The sequence below is a fragment of the Panthera tigris genome, chromosome D2 (assembly GCF_018350195.1).
Source record: "Panthera tigris isolate Pti1 chromosome D2, P.tigris_Pti1_mat1.1, whole genome shotgun sequence".
NCBI classification, from domain to species: Eukaryota; Metazoa; Chordata; class Mammalia; order Carnivora; family Felidae; genus Panthera; species Panthera tigris.
The window spans coordinates 15,849,965-15,874,401 of NC_056670.1; the positions used below are offsets into that span (position 1 = coordinate 15,849,965).

General features: G+C 46.8%; 1 protein-coding gene across 5 annotated transcripts in view; it reads left to right on the forward strand.

Moving 5' to 3' along the window:
* Positions 1 to 21,085, forward strand: part of SIPA1L2 (signal induced proliferation associated 1 like 2) — a 222,220-nt gene extending 201,135 nt beyond the window's left edge. For 2 of the 5 annotated variants that reach the window (XM_042959847.1, XM_042959848.1), the window contains exons 19-23: positions 5,831 to 5,962; positions 16,229 to 16,282; positions 16,875 to 16,998; positions 17,834 to 17,915; positions 19,704 to 21,085. In XM_042959847.1, coding sequence (XP_042815781.1) covers positions 5,831 to 5,962; positions 16,229 to 16,282; positions 16,875 to 16,998; positions 17,834 to 17,915; positions 19,704 to 19,850 — 539 coding nt within the window. In that variant the 3' untranslated portion in view covers positions 19,851 to 21,085. Of the gene's footprint in view, positions 1 to 5,830; positions 5,963 to 16,228; positions 16,283 to 16,487; positions 16,727 to 16,874; positions 16,999 to 17,833; positions 17,916 to 19,703 lie in introns of those variants that run through there. The other 3 variants (XM_042959849.1, XM_042959851.1, XM_042959850.1) reach the window with 3 other exon arrangements.
* Positions 21,086 to 24,437: the final 3,352 nt, after the last annotated feature.

Genomic DNA, 24,437 nt, shown 5'->3' on the forward strand with positions numbered 1-24,437 from the left:
GGGGAGGTTCATTCCGTCGAGCTTCTAGAAGCCACGTAGAAAGAGGTAGGCAGAAACTCAGAAGGCGTGCATGTGCTTCGGGTAAGCTTTAAAACTGGAGCGTTCCCACCACGGGATCCTCACAGAGAGAATCTGTCACTAATGGAGACTGGTCAGCAAGTTTGTCTCTTTACAGCAAATGTTGCTGGAGCTTTTCCACGGGTAATTATTATTATAGTCACAGGCTTCTCGTTCAGCTATTTTTAGCTAGTACCTGTCCCACATTTGAACCTGTCTCAGACTCTTTCTTCTCTGGAGATCAAGATCTTGATTCAACCTTGTGAGACCAGTCCCTCACAAACACATTTTGGATGTGATTCACATCACGATTCATGTAGATTTCCTGTGAAGTCCCTGAAATGTGCTAGATCATTAGGTCTTCAACTTGGAGGCGTAAAAATACGGCCTGATGAAGCAATTGAAACTGTTTCTGAAATGCTTCTGTGTTGCATTTAGGGTCTTTGTTTTCATTATTATTGGATTCCAGAACAAAATTTCTTTTGTGGCCCACATAGAAAAAAATGGGGAATGGCCATTTGGATGCATGATTCACAGGCCAGATAACCAATGATATTGATAAATGTGCCCAGTATCTGTTTCCTCCTTGACCAGTTGGGCACCTGGCTTTATTCAGTGTAGGGCTGCTTCCGTACCTTGGCTGTTGTAAATAATGCTGCTATAAACATCGGAGTGCATGTATCCCTTGGAATTAGTGTTTATGTATTCTTCAGGTAAATACTGGATCATATGGAGATTTTATTTTTAATTTTTTGAGGCACCTCCACACTGTTTCCCACCATGGCTTCACCAGTTTGCATTCCCACCGGCAGTGCAGGAGGGCTCCTTTTTCTCCACATCCTCGCCAGCATTTATTTCTTTTTGATATTAGCCATTCTGACAGGTGTGAGATGATACCTCATTGTGGTTTTGATTTGCATTTCCCTGATGATCAGTGATGTTGAGCATCTTTTCATGTATCCTTTGGCCATCTCTATGTCTTCTTTGGAGAAATGTCTGTTCATGTCTTGTGCCCAGTTTTTAATTGGATTATTTGGGTTTTCTTTTCTTTTTTTCTTTCTTTCTTTTTTTTTTTTCTTTTTTTTTGGTGTTGTGTAAGTTCTTCGCAGGTTTTGGATACTGATCCTTTATCAGAAATATTATTTGCAAACATCTTCTTCCATTCGGTAGGTTGTCTTTTTGTTTTATTGAGTTTCGTTTGCCGTGCAGAAGCTTTTTGTGCCAGTGTGGTCCCGATTCTTTATTTCTCCTTTTGTTTCCCTTGTCTCAGGAGACCTGTGTAGAAAAATGTTGTACAGCTGATGTCAGAGATATTACTGCCCGTGCTCTCTTCTAGGATTTTTATGGTTTCGAGTCTCACATTTAGGCCCTTAATTAATTTTGAGTTTATTTTTGTGCATGGTGTAAGAAGGTCATATGGTTTCCTCCTTCGGCATGTCACTGTCCAGTTTTCCCAACACCATTTGTCGAAGAGACTTTTTCCCATTACACATTTTTGCCTCCTTTGTCAAAGATTTATTGACCATATAGTTGTACGTTTATTTCTGGGCTTTCTATTCTGTTCCATTGGGGTGTGTGTGTGTGTGTGTGTGTGTGTGTGTGTACCATACTGTTTTGATCAGTACAGCTTTGTACTATAACTTGAAGTCTGGAATCGCGGTGCCCCCATCTTTGTTTTTCTTTTTCAAGACTGCTTTGGCTATTCGGGGTCTTTTGTGAGAATCCCTCTTTTTTGTTTTTTGTTTTATGGAGATCAAAACTCTCCAAGGAATGGGAGAAATCTTCGTATGAGCATAGACTCACAAGAGTTCTTAAGTTTCAGAAGATAAGAAGAGAGTACTGACTTATGCATGTTTCCAAATCCTGGAGTTTTGACCTAGCACCTCCCAAAGGATGCCCCTTGAAGCTTCAAGAAGGGGGCAGTTTAGAATAAGTCAAATGAGTATTTTCTCGGTAATTCAGTACGCCCGCATGATGCTACAGACCCAGGCATAGGCCCAGTGTGTGGGGTGCAGGTGGTAAGAGCTGCTTACAGGCAGAAGATGGCCCTGGCCACAGTTGGCATTGCAGAACGTGCCCGTGGGCCATCAGAGGCAGGGGGTCTGGCTGATCCACAAGGGCGCTGCTTTGTCTTTCTCAAAGGTTCCCAGTCTCCCCTGTAATAAACATTCAGTGGTGTTTCGAGAGGAACTGCCCAAACCTCAGCTGTCTGACCATCAGGAGGACTCCTCAGCATTTATAACAACAAACAAAGGCACCCCTGATACAGACAGTCATTGTGCCTTCCGGTTGTGGATAAACAAACAGGAAGTCATGACATCAGTGTCCAGGCCGGAGAGCAGGGGCCAGGCGTCCATGCCTAGACATTAGCCATCTTTCAGACTCCCCGAGCCACTTTCTCCTTTGAATTGGCTGAAAGAGCAGGGTGCACTCCTGACGTCACACGAGCTTTGGAAATAACAAAGACAGGGGGTGCCTTTTCTTCCGCATCTGTAAGACTCTGGAAACAACCCAGTCACAGCCACCGTGGTGTGCACCTTCCCCAAACCCCCACTGGACCAGCACCAGCAGCATTCACCTGCTTGCTGACCGGGCTCCTCAAGGGCGGAAGCTGTGTCTTCCTGGTCCTATAGTACCTGCTGGTGCCTGGAACATAGGAGATGCTGGGTAAGCATCATCTAGGTGATGGCAGTAGTGATAACCTCACATCCAGCAAGAACGTTCTAAAGGATTTTTGGTGATTCGGAATCTCAGACCAAAAAAATAAATAAATAAAATTTATGTTTTGCCAATTATATGATCTTCCAAGCAATTGAAAAGAAATTGAGGTGCTTTTCATTTTGAGAACTCGGAGAATTTAGACGCTCTTACTCCGTTTAAGGTGAGTGTCGGTGACCCTGGGACCTTCCTGCGTGCTGAGAAATGATGACACGTCATAGATACATGGCTAACTAGGCTCCAATAAATCCTGGGGGAAAGAAGCCTTCCTAATCCACTGACCGTCTTTGCCAGCCCTATGGTGTCAAATAAACACAAAAGTTTCATTCACACCTGGGGAAGAGGGAATACTAGCTTGTAATAAAAAAGAAATCTCACAAATCGCATTTCCCTCCTTTTGCCCCCTGCATCTCCATAAAAGTTGGAGGAAGTTAGCACGCCCGAGGCTTGCCTCTGGTTGTGAAACTTACACCCCGGGACATTCCCAGATCCTGGAGTCCTCACGGGCTTGGCATGCGGCTTCTGCGTGACTTGTGTCCAGGGCAGCGAGCACACCTACAGAGCAGGTGGACCAGTCCTGCTGGGGCCCCTCACTCCCTCCGTCGTCCGTCCCTCCCTCCCTCCCTCCCTCACTCTCAGCTTTGGTTTCCTGGCCACCAGGATTCAGATTTGTGCCTTGGCTTAATTACAGATGGCCACGTATTGTGGGATCTTAGGGCACTCAGGAATAGTCAAAGCATTCATCTTTGACCCAAGACTGTCAGGTCCCCCCGATGGTCAGTGCTCCGTGGGTGTCTGGGGAAGGTAGCTTTTTGAGCTCAGAAATGCTGGAGGGACAAGTGGTGGGGGCGGGGTGGGGGGTACAGGGACGTTCGCCTAGTGCCCCAACCAGCCTGCATTCTGCCTCTCTCTTCACGTGGCTCCTGTCAGAGCCAGAAAGGATGCTATTGCCTGGTGCCAGCAGGGAAGAAGGGCGACTGCACACGCAGCGTGTGTTGGGCCTGATTCTGGGCTTTCCAGGGCCAGAAGCTCAGGGGAAGGATTGTTTCTCTATAAAGGTGGAGAAAATCCTCAGGTTGACATTTGTTAGTAAAACACGACTATCAGAGTGTACTTTCTGTCGAGATGTTCACTTACCTGAATCATTTTCCAGTCCCTGGTGTTTCCTCTCCCAAGAGGGAAGGAGAGGCGGGGGTGGGAGGGAGAGCGCCCCGGGGCACACAGGTTCCAGCCTGCCTGGTGCACCCTTCCCCGCGCTGCCACACTCTTAACCTCATTCCTGAAGAACTCTGGTCCCATGCGAATCAGCGACAAAAATGATTGCCACCAAGTCAAATAATTCCTCCACACTTGGCTTTGGAAAGCCTGCTTTAAGCAAAGAGCCAATGTGTTTGAGAGACAAAGTGATTGGCAAGTGATGGAAAATCCAGGGGCTTCCTTACCTTTCTGCCTCGGGGGTTGAACCTTAACCCTAAAAGGCCTGAGGTCTGCGAGGGGGCTTCAGCCCAGCCTCTGCCCACCTCTGTCTTCCTGGGTTCCCGAGAACCAGGTCAGGAGAGGAGGGAGCTGTGAGCGCTCCGGAACTGGGCTCCCTTCGCGGTGGAGGCTGGGACCGGGTCGTTGGAATATCCCCGCGGCTAAACGTGGTAGTGCTGAAAATAGAGGGGTTTGATTGGCCACCCCGCCCCGGGTGGGGGTGGGCTGAGAGGTCATGTGAAGGCGTCAAGAGGGCAAAAGGACCGTGAGTGCCCTTCAAGGTCAAACACCACCGTGCTCTCTCTCTGTCCAGATGCCAGCATTTCACAGCTACCCCAAAGGGTGTGGGAACAAAAATTACAGGTGCATTGGGTTAATTATGCCCTTTACTTAACTTAATTGCAGGCTCAGACAACCAGGTGGTCATTATTTTGATTGGTCTCATTAGGCAGATGTGTTCACAAGCAGCTGCATGCAACGTTTGGGGCAGGTTCAGAAACGACATGTCCAAGAAAGTCCAGTTTAAGCCTTTGAAAAATCTGTCCTCAGGGTTGCCGGGGTGGCTCAGTCAGTCAAGTGCCTGACTCTTGATGTCAGCTCAGGTCGTGATCTCAGGGTTTGTGAGTTCGAGCCCTGCATCAGGCTCCCACTCGAATAGCACAGGTAGCCTGCTTGGGATTCTCTCTGTCTCTCTCTGTCTCTCCCTGTCCGTCCGCCCCTCCCCAACTCAGGCTGTCTCTCTCTCTCTCAAAAAAGAAAAAAAATTTGTCCTCAGATGCGTAGTGAGTTCTAACAACTAGTATTATCCATGACATAAACACTTCAAGTCCCGTGATGACAGGTGGAAAAGAAAAAGAAACCTAAAAGGTCCATGTGTACAGAGGAAGGCAAACCTATGCTGGACGGCAAGGGGTTTCTGGTTTTGCCGGGGATCAAGCCACCTCATTAAGTCCGCAGAGCAGCCCCAGTCCCATTGTTGTGCGTAGGCTGAAAGAGACTGTAACTGTCCCTTCTCTTCCTTGCCTGTGAACAATGAAGACAGGGTTCGTCTTCCTGCCTTTTTATAACCAGCTGATATTTGGGGCATCTTGAACTTGCGGTGCTCAGCTTACATAACCGTGTTCTTCAGGAAGCTTCTTAAGCCATCAATCAGGCTAGAGAGAGAGTGTGCCGAACCTTGTTTACAGTAGAAGCTTGCAACACTTGAAAGGGGGAAGTAACCCCTGAAGAAAGCAGGAATCCGTACTGCAGACAGTCAGACTCGGATGGATGTCCTCGGGGAAAGCCCTGCCCTGGAAGAAAACCGTGAGATTCTGATACTGTACCATCAGAATCGATCCATTCTAAAACCCTCCCACCCCGGGGCGTTGCCGGCCAACCTCTAAGTGAGCCTGTAGGCCATGGCTTTCCTGCAGACCTCCGTTTCTCCAGCTGTGTGTTTTGGGGGCGACGGCACCACACTGTCTCCTTTTGTCCTGGGGGCCGGAGGTCTGTTGGAAGAAGTTCCCTGGCCCCTTGGAGGGGCCGCCCGGGCCCTGCACTGCCATCCGACTGACGCTCTGGTTTTGTTCCCGTTTAGATGAGTTCTGGTTCTCCGATGGGTCCTTATCGGATAAGTCCAAGTGCGCAGATCCTGGCCTGATGCCCCTCCCGGACACGGCCACGGGTTTAGATTGGTCCCACCTCGTGGACGCTGCACGGGCATTTGAAGGTAAAAAGACTCAGGGCCTCCAGGGCCTGGGGCGGCAACATAGGGAACGCGTCTGCTTTTCGGATTGGTCTGGGTTAACGTTTTGGATGCTTTGCACATCTTTGTGGATGAAAACGCGCAGGGGAAGGCTTGAGCTGTGACTAAGGGCGTTTCGTCAGGGAGACCGTGCCATTTCGTGAAATGAGCACCGGACAAAGGATCCCAAACCCGCCATCCAGATCAGGTGCCAGCCCTGATCTGGGACGAGTCACTTCCCCTCTCTGACCTCTCTTCCTACCTGAAATGTGGAGGTGAGTCTGTAGGACCCGGATTCTTCCCTGCGAGCGTCACGAGGGGAGATGGAGAGGAAGGGCCTCCAGAGGCCGCGGCTGCCTGGTTCGGTGGGATGGGCACAGCCTGAGGAGTCTGGCGGCTTGGTGTACACGCAGTGTGACGGGCCCCAGCCCCGCCCGTCTTCCTCCTCCAACAGCATGTCCCTGACACAACGGACACGCCCATCTCTGAGGGCCTTTCCAGCTGCCACGCCCACGGGAATTTTGGAAGTTGAAACTGCTCCCATGACCCGGGATTGTGACCTGTGCCATTTGCTGGCGCTGCCCTTCTATGATGACCGCTGCCCCTGGGGTGACTGGTAGAAGTGACCGGGGAGGTGGCCTGTCTGCAAATCCCGGCGGAGGGTCACGTGTGGCCACCCCCATGGGGGGGAGGGGGCCAGGGGAATCTGCAGCCGCCTGAGCAACCCATCTCTTCTCTCCCTCTCCCCGTCCACTCACCTGCTTGGTCTCTACCCCCACCGCACGTCCAGGCTTGGGGACACAAAAGCACGTTCCTTTCCCAGAAGCGACTGGTGTGCTGCCAGGTCAGGGTGCTGCCTGAGGTGGGAGTTGCTGCCTGCCCTGCCCCTCACTCTGCACAAGCTGGCCCTGCCGAGGGATCTGTTCTAGATGATCGGGATCGGTGTCTCTGGTCCTAAGTTCCAGCGGCGACGGGGAAGGGGAAGGCTTCGTGGAGGCTAATTCAGACACCAGGGGCGTTTAGCTCCAGTAGATAAGCAGAGAGAAACTCTGTTAGGAAGTTTCTGCAAATTGAACAGGCTCTTCCTGCTCCCTTAATAGGAGTGAGGGTCTTGGGTTCACTGCCTTGCAAAGTACTCAATTCCGTGCGGAAACCTCAGAGTGCCCGTCTGCTCCGCGATGCAGCCTTCGTTCCCTGACATTACCCGAAGTTGGTTATAGAACCCCAGGCCCTCGGCCCAGTTACTTCCTGTGCTTCCAACGCTGACCTAGATGCGACCTAGCCCCAAGGGGCAGGAGCGCTGTCCAGAGCAGCCCAGGCAGCAGGTAACAGCATTTTCTCTGGCCCGTTCTTTGCACGCTGTGCTGTCTTACTGCCCCCGGGAGAATATGAGAACATCTATTCTGTCCGCTGCGTTATTCTCGGCTGCGTAAATATTTGCACGGTACTTACCGCGCTGAATTCTGCTTTATTCACTTGTCTGTATCTTCTTACTAGGTGATGAGTTTCTCAAGGGAAGGCTGCTTGTTTTATGTATCTTATCTTTATTTATCAAGCACACGGCGAGATAACTGAATGAGAAAAGCTAGTACCGGAAGATAGGTACCCAACGCACAGGATACTTGAGCTGTATACCTACTCGTGGCATCGTTTTTGACCTCTGAAGACCCTTTTGCATTTTATGCTCATTTTTGAGATGTAAAATATTTATCAGCCTATCTGTGTATCTACTCGCCACCCCCCGTTTGTATCTTTGCTTGGTTCCCTTCCACCTCCTCAAGAATGAAAGCACTGCTGTGAAACAGATCTTTGAAGGAGAGGGGCTAAGAGCGGGAAGTGCAGAAACCAAAATGGCACGTGCAGCAGTGACGAAGGTGTCCACCCAGGGACTCTGGTCACAGTCACAGCTCAGCTGCTGGGCTGTGGGCCTTTGGACAAGTCCCTTAACTACCACAATACCACACTATGGGCCGACACCGAATGTTCGGCAGTAATCCTCAGAAGTACCTGATTATTTGCATGGGGCTGCATTCAGTCTTCTTGACCAGAAAATGAACGCATAAGGCTTCTGACAGTCTTAAACCCCCCACTTCGGCAGTTCAGGTCTGTCCATCAGAGAGTGGTTGTGAGCCGAAGTTAGGGTCTAGGTGGGAGTTGGTGCCCACAGACAAAAGAGAAAAAGCATGACGTGGAAACCCCAGAGAGCCAACACCTCACGTGCATTGGCATCAGAGCCAAACAGGACGAGTGTGGGGTTCTGCCTGCCAGGGGAGCGGACTTCGGTCGTCTGACCTTTCCGAAGTTTCCAAAAGCTTACAAATCAAAATTAGAGGAATTCTCGGTGCTACTCTGTAGGGCAGCGGACCACAGCACGCCGCCTTGAGACCACAGGCAGCTTAGGAGAAGTCAGCTGGGAATTTGCAGCTCCAGACATTTGCTAATCAGATCGTCTCGTGTCAGTGTCACTCCGACAACGCTGGCATGGTGGCGAGTGGGTGTCATCCATCACCTCAGCCCTTTAAAGAGAAATGTCTTCACCGAGATAACCCACTTGCCCTGCCTGTTACTTGATCTTTCTCATACCAGTTCCCAGAGCCCTTTCTGAGCTAGACTACACATGATAAAGATAGTCCAGAAAATCCCCTATGCATCTGTTTAATTGCTACAAACTAATAAAGGCAGTTCAACATTCCTTACTGAGCTCAGAATGCTCTGGAATAATGCTGTGCCCGTCCATGGACGTGAGCAGTCAACACGTCTCAAAACGGGCTTTAAAAAAAAAAATGGAATGCGTCTGCCTACTTAATACCATGACCCTCATAGAATCCACCCATGTGATTCGTGCAAGCAGAGACGCCTCTCTCCCAGCGATCTACCTGTTTTATCTTCCAAACTTGCCGTGTGATGTGTTGGACTTTGCTGACCAGCTAAACTTGACACTGGACACAGGAGTGTAAGAACTTAGATCTTTTACTATGTCATGCAACAGTAGAGCAGAGGCACCAAAATATCTGTCCCGATCATCGTTGCCGAAACATATTGACACTCTGTTCGTACAGAGAACATAACGTATACCCTGTGACTATGAGTGGGGCGTCTCCAACGATGAGGAGCGTTTCCATACCACCTTTCTGACCACAAGGTAATGAAAATAGAATTAAATAAGAAAACTGAGAAGCAAAACACAAACAAAAAATTCTAAGCATTTGTTAGACTCTTGATGTAATTCATAATAATTATTCTAGGAAGAATTCAGGAATATGAGGCCATTTTTTTCCTTTTTTTAGTGAGTGATGATACAAAGATACTACCTATTAAAATCTTTGGACTGCAGCCAGAGAACAGTCCTTAAACAAAAATGCACTGTTTTCAGAAACATTTGTTTAAATGGGAGGGGGGGAACACATGAAAATTAACCAACTTAACTGTGCTTCAAAAAGATTCTACAGGGGCGCCTGGGTGGCTCAGTCGGTTAAGCGTCCGACTTCGGCTCAGGTCATGATCTTACAGTCTGTGAGTTCGAGCCCCGAGTCAAGCTCTGTGCTGACAGCTCAGAGCCTGGAGCCTGTTTCAGATTCTGTGTCTCCCTCTCTCTGCCCCTCCCCCGTTCATGCTCTGTCTCTGTCTCAAAAATAAATAAACGTTAAAAAAAATAAAATAAAAAATAAAAAAATGAAAAACAAAAAGATTCTACAAAAGCTGTGAAAGCAAACAAAGAAAGAAATCAAATAGATTTTTTGGTAAACTGGCAAATGAATTTTCAGTGCAATTTATAAGTAAAGTCAGTGATTAATTTTCTTCGAATATTGATAAAGCAACATAAATTTGATCAAAAAATGGAAAGTACATATGAACTCTGTACTTTCTAGAACTGGGAAGAGAAATTAGTATTCACCAATACATAAGAGAAATAGAAAAATTATTAATGAATGTCAGGGTTATATAGGAAGAAATTTGATAAATAAGATAATTGGGTATTTCTTGCAAGAAAACGGGGGAGGGAGCCTAAGAAACCATAAAAGGCCCAAATATAGAGGGCACTGAAAAGTTATCTAAGAATATCAAATCCCAAATGTCACCTGAAACTAATACGTTTAGAGTTAATTGTTTTCAAAGCTTCAAGGAATAATGATATCCCTGTATAAATTTTCCTTGAAATTCAGAAGCAGCCTAATAATTGCATAATAGGATTCTTTCCTGATAACACGCAAGAAAAGAAAATCAAAAGACAATCTCAGTCGTTAATAGTGATGTCAAGCTTAGATGAAACTCAGTAGGAGATTGAAGAGATTATTCATTGTTATTGGCAAGAGCTGAGCTGGTTTAATAAAAGACAAACTTTTAATTATAAAAAGTTATAGTGGCTGAAATAATTACAAGTTATCATACCAATTTCCCCAAAAGAGCTTATTTAATAGAATTAAGACCTATTTCTAATAAAAATTAAGATTTGAGAGCTACCTTTAAAACCTAACAAAGAATATCTCCTTTATTCCAAAGAGTGACATGATACTTAATGGAGGACTGTTTATAAAAAGCAGGTACCTTCAGTCCAGAAACTAAACCAGATCATGCTTTGAGACTGTGTCCTTTAATTAGGGAGCAAAGTACTTGACATTTATATGAGCAATGCAAAGAAAAAGGAATAAATTTTGGAGGTGGAAACATATATTTACATATGCTTCTATATCTAAAAAAATATGAAATATAAATTATTCTGATTAAGAGCACAGTTATCGTGATGAGCTCTGAGAAATGGAAAGAATTGTTGAACCATTATATTGTATACCTGAAACTAATCTAACACTGTATGTTAATTCTACTTTAGCTAAAAAATATATATAAATCAAATTTTAAAAATGAAATTATCCAAGATTATAAAACAAAGTGACCAGGTAACATATTTTAAAATATATGTCATATTTTATAAACCTTGTTTCAAAGCGTTGTTAATTTTTTCAGTGATCTATTTCTGCATAAATATCACCCCCAAATTTATGGCTGGACGTAATGGTTTATTATGTCCAGTGACTTCTAGTTAGTTCAGCCAGTGGTTCTTCTCCCTGTGGTTTCAGCTCATGCAGCCGTCTTCAGCTGGAGCTTGATCAGAACCGGAGCATTAAAGGTGACTTCACTCATGTGTCTGTAGCTGGACCAGACACTCTTGCACCGGAACAGTAACAAAGGGCACTTTCGATATATCTGTAAGATCAAATTCTACATTCTTTGGAAATTAAGCCATCATTAGAGTTATAATCCAAGAAAGCAAAGGACACTTCAATAACCGAAAAGTCCTACTGTATGTAAGGATAAGAATGGATAGGAAACTTACGGTAAGGATGATGAATCAATTAGTTTCCTCAGTTAATTTGTGGATTTAGTACAATTTCAGTTCAGGTATTTAAAGGTTATCTTAAAGAGCTTAATTGCGCCCAGTTGGAAATAGATGAAAAATATTCCACACACAAAAAAAGTCTGCTGTAAATCAATAATAATTAGCATAGTAGTGATTTAAAAAAAAAATAGAAATAAGGCCTTTTGGAGACAGAGGAAGAGCTCAGACCAAAACTCTGAATATAATTTAGAGTTAAATGGGAAGGGAATTTATATATACTACTTGGGTTCAGGATTTAGAAGAGCCAATTCTAGAAACAGTAAAGATTACCACTTTAGAAACAAGCATATGCTTTAATTACTGATAATGAGAGAATATACAAAATATAATATGGCCAGGTAAAAGAGTTGAAACATTAAGATTTTTATGAACTTGAAAGAGAACATTCAGATAAACAGGGGAATATGGGGGAGGGGGGATTTGTAGTAAACGTGATGGGTAAAACCAGACTATCCCAAGTGCATGGAGGGGCCTAGCCAGCAAAAAACACCAAATCCCTGATAAACAAACGGTCAAGGCCTATGGACGCACAGTCCACCAAAGTGGAATTACAAAATAAATAATCAGTATTTGAAAAATGTTCAGCCACACATGTAAATGTAAACTGATAATGAGCTACCAGCTCATACCTTTGGAAGATGAAAACTGAGGCCACCGATCCAGGAAGCGAGGAAGAATACTCAAAGCCGCCATCATGACAAAGATTATAAAACGATCCGCCTTCGTGTGCAGACAATAGGACAGAATGTAGCTTGTGCCAAAAAATGGACCCACCGTTTGACCAGAAATCTAATTGCTGAGAACTCGCTTACTAGAAATAGATCACCAAACTCTACCCGTAAGACCAACTGTCAGAGAATTTGGCATCTCCTTCATAGGCCTGTGAGGTCAGGTGCAGTGAGCCCGTGCCCCCCATTCAGCCCTCCTGCCACGGTCAAGTTCCAAAAACGGGCGCAGTCACAGTGCAAGTTTGTTGGAGTGTGTGTGTTGCCCTTGGGTTTGTCGGGGATGGGGGTGCGACATATGTTTTGCACGTCAGAATTCGTAAGTGAAATTTCTGCTCTAGGTGATACGGTAAGATCGTCACTTACTGCCGTTGTGGGCATCATTCCTTCATTAGCTGGAATAATGTGAGGCGTGGGTGCGCGAAGTAATAGAGACTAGATCTCACCCCCCCCCCCCACGTGTGGGCAAGTGAGCAAACCCAGAAGAGGTGGCGGTGGGTCCAGCAGGGACGCAGCAGAAGGGGAGTCTCTTCAAGAGTGCTAGAATTTAAAATAGATCTCATTTACCAAAATAGCAGGAGTCGTCAGTTTGTGTCTTCTTGAGCATTTGTTGAATGGATAACGTTTTAAATGAAAACAGGCTTTAAAAGGTGAAATTACCAACGAATGACAGGAGACTCTGGATTTCAGAGTCACACGCCATCAACAGGCCAGACTTTACTCCCCTCTGGATGCCAGCCTTTTGCTGTTCCTTTCCATGGGCCCATCTTCCTTTCCATGGGCCCATGGTTGTGTGCGTGTGAGTGTCTGTATGCGGGACACAGCTCATTTATCAGGCCCCGCTATCAGAATGAAATATTCCACGTGAATGTATTTCCCCAAAAAATACAAGTTTATGTTTTTAGTATATTATGTTCCATATGCCCTTGGTTTTTAAAGAGAATAAGAACACATTTTTATAATGAGAACTGTTTCAGTTCTGATGCTGCGGCTTAAAACTTGATAAAATAGCTTAAGTTACTGATAGTTGAACACTATGAGAAAGAGGGGGGCACAGGCATAAACAAAATGTGGCATACCGCCTAACTCCCGAGGTAACATAATTGGTTTAAAAAAATGGAAAAGAAACAGGACTACTACTTGGATGAAAAACGTAAAGTTAACGTAATATTAGTAAATAGACTTAAGTGATCTAGAAAGTAAGGAACTGTTTCAGGCCAGTAATAATAGTTGTATCTGAAACGGAGAAGAATTCCCACACTTTGCTTTGTTCATTACTCAAAGGTAGACTCCAGACCGTGATCTTTCAGCATTCATGAACAGGCTGCAAAAGGCCTAGACCAGAGTATTTATTAAAAGTGCAGTGTAACTTTTTTTTTTTTCTTTTCCTGGTTGCTGGTTAAGTCAGCTTCTACGAGGACAGTACCTTTAATTTCCTGCATATAGCTACAGACCCCCAGCTTTTCTGTAATTCGTAGCTACCGCAGAGACGTGTTAGAAGAGCATTGTTTGTGGAAACAGGTTTAGGCGAACTGAGCCTCATACTTGCATGTCCTGTGTGCTCTGTGTCTCATGTGTATACCCTTCTGCTAGTTCATGCCCTCAGCAGACATGACTAATCGATCAGCGGATCAGATCACTCCCTCCCTCCCTGATGCGGGCTTGGCCTTGCCGTTCCCTCGGTGCTGCTGCAGGCAGCCTGTCTGGGTCACGGGAGTTATTCACGGGCAACTGTTTTGCCATCTCAGCTCTAGATGGATGTGGGATATCTTGCTGACTGTTTGTTCATCCTCTTTTTTTCGTGCCAAGTGCACTAACAAGAAACTACACTTTAATAAGGCTTTTCAAAGATGATTTAAAGGGATGGACTGTTCCATGTGGAAGCCGTGCCCAGTGTCCCCCAACCCCCCTTAGCCAGATGTTCTTGCACAGCGAACAGGAAGGAAAAGGAGAAACAGGCTGTGTATGTAGGTTGAGCTGACTGTATCTGCTGTGCTAACCATTTACATGAAGTTCATGCTCTCGCGCCTGTCTTCTTACGGTCTGGTCTGTGCCATTTGGTTCAATGTCAGTAATTACTTGGTTACTGAATATTCATCATCACAGAAAGAAGCTGTGGGAGAATAAAGCTTCCACTGGAAACTGTCACTATGGTTAAGTATTTTACAGAGTTAGTTCAGTGTCTGGACTTAATCAAGCAGCATTCTGTTTGGATTTCAACGTACCAGCTTTTCAGATCCACAATGAAATCCTCTTTGTGAAACTACATTACTGGCAAAACTCCCTTTTTGGCTTCTTGCCTCCTGACCAGTAGGACCTTATTTCTCCCCAAGGAATGTTTGAATGACTGCCAGCAGCAAGTCCTGTCTCTGTCAAATATGTGGGTATTTTATCAATTAAGGTAAAAATAGAGGAAGCAAGCTAAGACATTTTCATCCAGATACTTCGGAGTGACTCAAATATATTAAGAAAGATGGAAACTGACCGAATTATCACTGGATTGTATAAAATGTGGATGAGTCCGTGGAACTCTTCTAAAGAGTAATAGAAATAAATCCTTTATCTGTTTTGACATCCCTTTTTTGTCAGTAATTGTACTGGAGAATCAAAATATATCTGCCCTTGATTTTTTTTTTTTTTTTTTAAAGTGTGAGGTATACCCTTATTTGGTATCGTCACAGAACAGAGGGTTATCTTGAACATCGTGGCAGCCCGGACCCTCCCCACCCCACCCCTGGAGCTGCTCACCCCCGGCCAGTACGCCCCATCATTCCTGCCCCCACCTCTGCTGCCTGCACCCTGCCACGTGCAGAAGTAGGCAATACCCAGATTGTGCTTAGTCTTAATTAAATTACACATTATTTCATCACGTGCATAAACCCTACCAGTCAGTACCAAACTAGGAACACGACGGTCTCCCAGGAACTCCTAGTTACAGAAGATTCGTCTTGTAGATCTGAAGCGTGGAGGACAATCTGAAAGCTTTACAGAAACGTTTGTCGAAGGACACCTGCGTACCTACCGCAGGCGTTGGGAAATCCGACGTGGGAGAGCGGGACGCGTGGCCAGAGAACTCTGTGTCCTCGGCACCACTTCCAGGAGGCCCGGGCCCCTGGTGGGTGCTTCCAGCACAGTGCCCGTGGCGATCCAGCTCGCTTTCCTTCCTGCCCTGGCAGCCTCCACCATCCTTTCTAATTAACAGGAAGTGCAGGACCCTCCATAAACCAGACAGGCAGGTAGCCTCATTAGGAGACTCGTCCGGCAGCTGGAGGGAGACAGGGTGGGATAAATTAAGAACAGAGCACCCCTGACACGGACCCGAATGCAGTTTCTCAGCCATTAATCAAAGCATATGAAAAAGACACCACAGCACTAATACACCTGCTGTATCCCTCGGATTCCAACTGTAGATGCATATGTGGGCTCAGGCACCGAGAAAAGAGACACCGGGGAATGCAGGAAGTGAATAATTAGATAGATTCCTGCTTCTCACCTCCACCTTGTTCAAATGTGGGACTGTTTTCTGCGTGGCATTCAGCATTTCTGGACCGATGCTCTTGGGTCAGCGTTTAGCCCCCAGAGCCGGGCTAGTTCTGGTGCCCCTTCCAAAGAATAGGACGTCCCCTTTCCCGCCTAGCTCTGGAAAGATCGCATGTGAGGTTAGGGGTGCCAAGAATAGAAATGGCCCCATGCCGAGAAAAGGCAGAGTGGTCACGCTGACCTTTGTTTCGGCCGCTGGAAACCCTGTGCCCCTCGCGTCTTCCCCTGATGGTTTCTAGAAAGATGAGGCAGTTAATCTCCCTCACCGCCACTATTTTACGTTTGCAGAGTGGGTCATTTAAGCAAACCCCAAATGGTCACAGCTTCTTACTGTTAGATTTGCACGTGTGAGGCACCCCGCTTCTCGTCACTGTACACGACAGCGTGCGTCCAGCCAGGACCTTCGCACGCGAAATGCTGAACCACGTTGTTTGGCATCGCATATTGTTGGCAGTCAAGGGCACAACTCCCCGTTCGGCATAAGTACGCACGCATACACGCACGCACAGGCTGTATTTGAGTCATATGCGGGCTTCTAGTCAGGCGCCTAGAGATACCACTGTTCATAGGAAATTCTAAATCTTATTTCAGGTCTTGACTCAGACGAAGAACTTGGGCTGCTCTGTCACCACACGTCCTATCTAGGTGATTGTCCGGGGCTCTCCGCGGGCTCTTGATGTTTTGTAACCGTCTCTTTATTTTTCACGTGTCTGCACGTCTGCATGGTTATCTGAGCTCGGAGGGTTGGCACGCCCAGGGGACGTGGGTCCTGGCTGCTGCTGTGTCTCATGCTCCCCTGGTCGGGGCGACAGCTTGAGGAGAGGTCCATCTCCTGGGTTCTGTTAATCAGCCAGGTCATCACGCGACGAGGACGCCGTTATTCCATGCGGACAGCTGGCAGCTTTGGCATTTCTTGGAATGTGGAAGGAGGAAAGCAAATTGGCTCTAGCAAATCGAGGATCTGCTAATTGTCCCCGTGGCTGTGATGTGCACATGCCATACAGCCCCCAAGGACAGCCGATCCTGATGCTTTCTGATGGTCAGCAGCTTGCCTGAGTTTGTTTTTCTTTGTTTTTTTGTTTTTTGAAACAGGGCAGTAACTGATTGGGGGGCAGGGGGGGTGGGGTAGGTAGGTTAGTGACTAAATTCATGTCCACAAAGAAACATCGCCTTGCAGCTATACTAAACTTGTGTGTGTGTGTGTGTGTGTGTGTGTGTACGTGTGTCTCCTTCTCAGACCAGAGAGTGGCATCCTTCTGCACCCTGACAGATATGCAACACGGGCAGGACCTGGAAGGCGCACAGGAACCGGCTTTATGTGTAGACCCAGGCAGCAGCAAAGATTTCATGGATGCAACTGGGTATGTGAGCCCCTGTGGACCCTCCCCCTCTGCTCCCCAGGCCCACGAGCATCAGGGGTTCAGCAAAACCCCAGGAGACCATTTCTGCTCTGTGTTCCCCTGGTCCTTCAGGATCCAGATACGGGACTGAGTAGGGCTGACTGGGCTCCCTCCGCTGCTGGGTGGCTGGCTCTTGGTCGCATTAACTGCTCTGCCCTGTGGGCGGCTCCTACCTTTCTGACCAGTCTCCCTCTGCCGGGCTGTACATGGGGGACCTGCCAAGGGCACGTTTCCCCCCCCAGAACCCTGGTCCTTGACCTGGCCTCGTGCCTTCTTCCACTGACGTGACTGAACCATCTCTTTCCCTATATTCTTGACAAGTTTATCACCCACAGAATATATATATTCTTTACCTAATTCCAACTTTCACACGAACTTGTGTTACCGTTAACTCGCCCATTCATCTTGGTTCATGATATTTTCTTGACAGAGAAAAACCAATTGGAGAAATCGAATCTGTATTTGGTTCCCAGGACTTCATTCTGGTCTACCTAGTCTCAGTTGGCTAAACTGATTTAGATAATTTATCTTTTGACTTCATTTTTTTTTTAACTAACATCTATGCCCACAGAGATTCTGAATCCCTTTTTAAAATCAACAGAGACCCAGAAGGAATTTTCCACCAAAGCAGCGATATGTTCACTTTCCAAATGTGACATAATTTTATGTATTTCCTCGTTGGGCTCTAAGCACATGAAATGATTTTTTGAGTGAAAACTTTACCAACAAGAACACTGAATGCAACATCTTAACTTCAGTGCCCTTGAGTCTTTCTGGTTCTATCCTTCTTCCCTAGGGAGCGGTCTCCATCAACACTGACCGGTAAAGTCAATCAGCTGGAATTGATCCTTCGACAACTGCAGACTGACCTTCGGAAGGTAAAGGGATCCATCGGAATCCATAATCAAAACTCTCGTCTTGCATAATCAACCCCTTCTAGCCAGTAGAAATAAAAATGGAGAGCCTCGGGAAAGATAACTGCCCCAGTCAAAGTAGAAAACAGTAGAAAACAGAGACTCCTGAGGTCTAATTCTGTTTTCTGGCCTCCAGCTCATGTATATCACTGTAAGAGGAGGCAAGAATTGCAATGAAGGGGACCAAATGAGGGGGAGCCCTCTGGATGCCCAGTCTTCAGAGCCTAGTATTTTGTAGTTCAGTGAGTTATCATTTGTACCAACTATTTATGGGCTGACCTAAAAGGAGTCAGTTGCTCCTGGAAAGCCTGTTCTCCCCCAAGCTGTTATATTCCCCCCGAGTCAGCTACATGAACCTCAAAACTTCTGCCCTACACGTCAACATGTGCATGGTCAGGCCTCAAAAGAAGTTAACTAATTTCACATTCCCGTCAAACGTCTGCTGAACTCTTGTGTCGTCAGCACCGGGCTAGGTAACCATCGTGCTGTCCGCGGAAATGGAACAGGGTGCGGAAGCAGAGGGGTGAAGGTGGGGCTGGGAGGGGTGTCACGGGAAGGGTTTCGTTACCATTTTGTTCGTTGAAGAAGGGAGAGATTACAGCTGGTGTCCGTGTTGATGGAGGGATCTAGTTGGGAAGGAAGTCACAGTATGCAGAAACACGGGAGGGTCATGCCCTGATCTTGTGCACAAAGCTGAGGCTGGTCTTGATTCGGGGTCGGGACGGTTCACACAGAGCGACCAGAGCAGAGTGCGTGCGAGTGTGCACTCACACACGTGCAAACATACATTCACACACACGTAAGAGTTGCCCTCTAATGGTTTCTCTTTTTCCAGTCACGAGCTGAGAGTGATTAGTGGTGGGAAGGAGTAGGAGAGGTGTAAGGGCAGAGGGTAAGGCCTAGAATGGTCAGTAAATTCACATATGATAGGATTGCCAAACAAGGCTGAAGATACATTTGAATTCGCAGCCTTAATTAACGCTTATGCAGTATTTGTTGGCCGAGTTGGGTGCTTCTTTCCAGCTTGGATGACCAGCTGTCCAGTTTGCCTGGGGTGGAGAGGTTTTGGGGCACAGAACTTTCAGAGTTAGAACCAGAAATGTCCCAAGCAAGCCGGGACGTCACCCTACCTCCAGCTGCAGGTGTAGGACAGTTGGAGAGTGGAACGTAACCAGTTTTGAGAGTTTCGACAGGAAGTCAGGACCAGGAGAGAGACAGAGCCCCTGGGGTGTGTATAGTATGGGATTAATCTGAGGGACCTAGAGTGTAAGCTGGGTAAGGAGACATACTATCACTGCAGGGGACAGTGAGAATAAGGTAAGAGAGATTATAATAATCTAGAGAGATTATTCCAGACGGACAAGAGGTGGTGGTCAGGACGTGGGAGGACGAAACATCTAGGAAGCTGTGTGATTTATGGGTAACAGCAAGGTACAGGGTGTGGCCATGGGAGCGGGGGTTGAGGAAGGGTGGGTTTCCAGATCACAGAGAGGAAGTAAGGGAGAGACTTGGATTTAGAATCATCAACATACATGACAAGTGGCAGGGGAGAGAAGAAACGCCAACCACATTCTAGAATCTTCTATCAGTGATGAGAGGAACTGGAGATAGAGGCCCAACGGCGACGTCAGCGCTGGGCTTGGAGGTTGGGGGGGGGGGGTGCGGGGGGGAGGGCAGCGTTCATGCAGCGCAGCTCAGGAAGCAGGGTTCCTCGGGCGCATGCGTGATCCCGCCCCTGTGCCCTCTTCGCAGGAGAAGCAGGACAAGGCGGTCCTGCAAGCAGAAGTGCAGCACCTGCGCCGAGACAACCTGAGGCTGCAGGAGGAGTCCCAGACGGCCACCGCGCAGCTGCGGAAATTCACAGAGTGGTTCTTCAACACCATCGACAAGAAGTCTTAACGCGGCCCTAGCCCGCCGGGGGTGGAGGGGGTGGGGGGCGCCCCCGGGAAACGCCTCGAAGCCCCGGGAACTCGCCAACGCGTGGTCTTTCAGCGTGCTTGCAGCCAACCGTAGATGTGTTTTGGGTTTTTTTGGTGTTTTTTTTTTTGTTTTTGCTGTTCCACCCCGCCCGGCACCATCCACCCCGCCGGGCGGGGGGGCGACTCGTCCCTGGAAGCCGAAGCCGCCTCGCGTGACAGCAGAGAGGAGAGCGAGGCCGCGTGAAGATGAATGTAACCCCCCCGGTGTCGAGATGAATGTAGCCGCTGGCGTCGGTCCCGGACCTCTTTGCCGTCGGGCTCCACGGCGCGGGTGCTGTGGCGCGGGCCGTACCTCAACAGGGAGGAGAAGGGGGGCTCGACCTGCTCTGGATCAGGTGACCTGGTGGAGATGTCCAAAGCAGATCGACCGCAGTTTGGGCTTTAGTATTGTAAAATAAACCCGGAGACAAATAATCAGACGTATACTTTAATGTTAAAGGTGCTCTATTTTTTTGGATGTACAGTAGTTTTATTTCTCAGCCACATTATCATAGCAATAAGAAAGAGGCATAGTAAATAGTAGGGAGAAGCCGCGTGGGGGAAATTTAAAAAGCACTGACGTCTTTAACACTAGTTTGTATGCAGTCGATTTAGAGACTTATTTATTTGCAGGAGCAAACGGTGCCTGAATATTAACAGTGTTCTGATTTAAGAAAAACCACACACACACACAAAAACCCACAAAAAGCTACACATGCCTTGTGTATGGCTCAGTGAGCGGTCCCTTCAACTCTTAGTTCACTGTGTTTAGTTACTGCTCTGCTGAAGAAGAGTACGCCTGCTTACGTTCTAGAACCTCCCGTCCGCGGGGAGCCCGCAGAATCACATGTGTACAATGCCAAATTTGTTTCTCTTTGTACAGAAGCTTTGATGAAGTGTCTTGTATTTAACGCCCTTATTTAAGCTTATTTAACCTTAAATTGTTAATTTTATAAACTTGGGTTTGACCTGCACTATGATGAGGGAGGCGTAGGCAGCCGCAGGCTCTGGAAAGAGGGGCTTGCCCGGCACGGACTGAAGAGCAGGGCGGGAAATTCTAACAACTGGAGGCTGCTAGTAACAAGGTGTTTGTATCGCTTTACCATTTTTAACTGTTCTATTTGAGATGAACATACATTTTGCTTTTTTAATAAATGTTCGAAAGAGCCCACCTAAGCAATGGCGTCAGGTGAATGCGGGTTTTTATCGTCTGTGTGTCAAGAATTTGAGTGTGTGCGAATTTGTGCTGGCGTCACTGCCATTTTCATCTCTGTCGAATCCGGCTTCATCTTCTTCTTGAATCCCATGCTCATTTAAAGAGTAACTAGTCTTAACAGCTGCGGCTGCGTTCTACACACCCTTCTCTGCACTTTTTGTCAGCGGGATTCCCATTTTCCAGCGCGGTTAAACTGAGGCTCAGGTTGGATGACTTACCCCAGCCAGGAGTTTGGTGTTGAACCATAGGCCACGGTAGAGTCTGGATTTTGTTCTGAGTCAAAAAGGAGGCTGTCGAAGCAGAGGGGGGGCAAAATAATACCTGCATTCTATTTAAGTTTATTTATCGTGAGGGGCAGAGAGAGGGAGGGAGAATCCCAAGTAGGCCCCACGTTGTCAGTGCAGAGCCCGGCGCGGGACTTGATCCCGGAACCGTGAGATCATGACCGGAGCCAAAATAGGGTCGGACGGTCAACCAGCTGAGCCACCCAGGCGCCCCTGTATTTTAAAAGACTATTCACACTTCCAAAGGAGAATGGATCACCTAGGACAGGCATCCGCAGACTTTCGTGTAGGGCACGTAATAAATATTTTAGGGTTTGGGAGTCCTGTCTCTCTCGTATATTTTTAAATTCTGATTACCCTTGAAAGCTGGAAAATCCATGCCACGAAGCTTTCAGGCCACCCACCGCTGTAGCTGGCCAGCCATTTCCAAGAGAAAGAGTAGAAAAGCGAGACCAGTCCAGGTGAGAGGTGGGGCAGTGTAGGCTACAGGGAGGCAGGAAAGGCAGAGACAAGTAGGGGGCCACACGTGAAAGAGCCCACAGAACTGCTGATGGGTTGGAGACAAGAGGGAAAGGTTTAATTTAGGGATAAGCCCTAAACTTCAGAAGACAGGAGGAACTCCATGTTCATCAGAGAGTTTTCCAAAAATATGCCCGGCCTTTCTGATAAAAGCTTAACGGCAGGTGGTCGTTGGCAAGGTCATGAGAGCATCATGACCAGTGGGGGACGCGGGCAAGAAGCAGACAGAAAAGTTGACCTTGCTTAGAGAAAACAAAGGAATCTGACCGAAACCTAGCTGAATGGAGAGCAGCCCCACCTTCCTAAAGTGTCCCTGTGGAATCATCCCTCCAGTCTGCCTCCAAAGGGCCATGCCAAAGAACATGGCCAAAATGATGTGGGCCTCTTAAACGTTTTCAAAGGGGTGTTCCCAGTCAACAGGCAAGCCATAGAAAAATCTCGTGGTTTTATGCAACTTGACATCCTACTGAACACCGTTGGTTACAAAGTGTACCCTTTACCAATTAAACACGTTGACTTTCTGTAACGTTCACCAAGTACAAGCCAATTAAATATTGGAATGTATCCACTAAAACTATTTTTACTTTGGAATAATTAATATCCAGCAGGGTTTTTTTTTTCTTTTTCTAACCATATGGAGTGATCTATTATGTATTAAGGCCAGTCTACTACGTGACAGAGTTAATCTGTATATTAGAAGCTTTTATCCTGCTATTCTCTGTATCAAGGTACAGGTTTATCATTAAAATACAAGTTAAGGGCACCTGGGAAGCTCAGTCGGTTAAGCGTCCGACTTTGGCTCAGGTCATGATCTCACAGATCGTGAGTTCGAGCCCCGCGTTGGGCTCTGTGCTGACAGCTTGGAACCTGGGGCCTGCTTCGGATTCTGTATCTTCCTGTCTCTCTCTGCCCCTCTCCCAATTGCGTTCTGTCTCTCTCTCAAAAATAAACATTAAGAAAGAAAATTTTTTAATACAAGTTAAATTGGGGAGGGGCATAATACCAGTGCTGCCTTTGCTGATATCACAATTATCTTTTGGTTTTTGTGGTTTTTTTTTTTTTTAAGTTTATTTATTTTGAAAGACAGAGCGAAAAGAAGAGGGACAGAGGGAGAAGAAGAGAGAAAATGCCAAGCAAGCTACACACTGTTAGCATGGAGCCAGACCCAGGACTTGAACTCCCAAACCGTGAGATCACGTCCTGAGCCGAAATCGAGAGTCGGACACTTAACGGACTGAGGCACCCCGGCTCAAATTTATCTTTTGAAATGCCAGAAGTCTGTTGTTCTGCTAGCCTATTAAAATGCAGAAATTGATTATGTATCATTAACCAAAGCCTTCATCAAATTCATGAAGCCATAAACCATAGCTTCTTGTCTGCAGAGCCAGAGAGCAATCTGGAAAACACAGTAAGAATAATGCCCTTGGCATTATTTTTTTTTCACGAAGAACTACAACTGGTCCGTAGTTTAATACCGCAATATTAAAATAACTTGCTCCTCGTGTACCATATTAGCGTGAGAAACCTGTAATTGAAGTTTAGAGTGAGAGCTGACATAAAATTGAGCCTAGCCGGTGAATTCCCTAGTTTGGAGAAACTGTGGACATAGCCCCTTGAAGAGTCAACCCTATTCTTGTTTCCAACCAGGTGGATGGCCCATGACTAGAAATGAGGTGCCGTCTTTGTGGGTCACCCCCCTCACCACGGCAGTCACCGTGAAATACGTTTGGGCAAACCTTTGGAAGAGGGAAGGCCCACCGCTTGAGTCCCATCTTCTGGAGATGATGAAATTCCCGCGGATCCTCTGAGGTCAAGCCAATGTGTGCCCTTCAGAATTTCTTAAGTTGGGGGGTGGGAGAGAGGAGGAAAGGAGAAAGATTTTTACAGCTGCTCTGCTCCTTGGAATTACTGGTAAGGGTAAGTTCCAGTTCACTCGAGGGTGTGTGGATCTGGGGCTTAAAATTTCAAAACCGTCCCCCTAGATCTGGTATACAGGGTTCACACATGCTACTTACTTACTAGCGGAAAAGAAAGTAAGTCGAGTTGACCGGGTTTCATTCAACACCTGCTTAGAGGCAGGTGGGAGGTAAATGTGCTTGTTTATGCTTCACAGGATGGAAAAATGGTAAGAAACCTGCCCAAATGCAAGGCATGGGTTAGGTTTCTGACCTGTGACCTCCAAATTAACCCAAAGACCAAGCTTCCTGACTTTCAACAATAGGAATCAGACAAAAGCTTAAGCACAAAGCAAAGTCTCCTCATGAATTTCATAAAAGGCTTAAATCATCAGCCCCAAAGGTGACATTCTTGCTTTTTAACATACAAGATTCGGGGACCTTTAAGTTACCTTAAAAAAATCCTTTAAGCCTCTTCCAGTTTATCTTAATATCAGAAAACGTGCTGCCCTCTTAAATCCTTACAAACAAGGGTTGGGTAGAGACCTATTAGCATTTGCAGACTCTGAAAAAACACCAGCCTCTGTTTTTCATCCCTAATATCAGAGACCTGC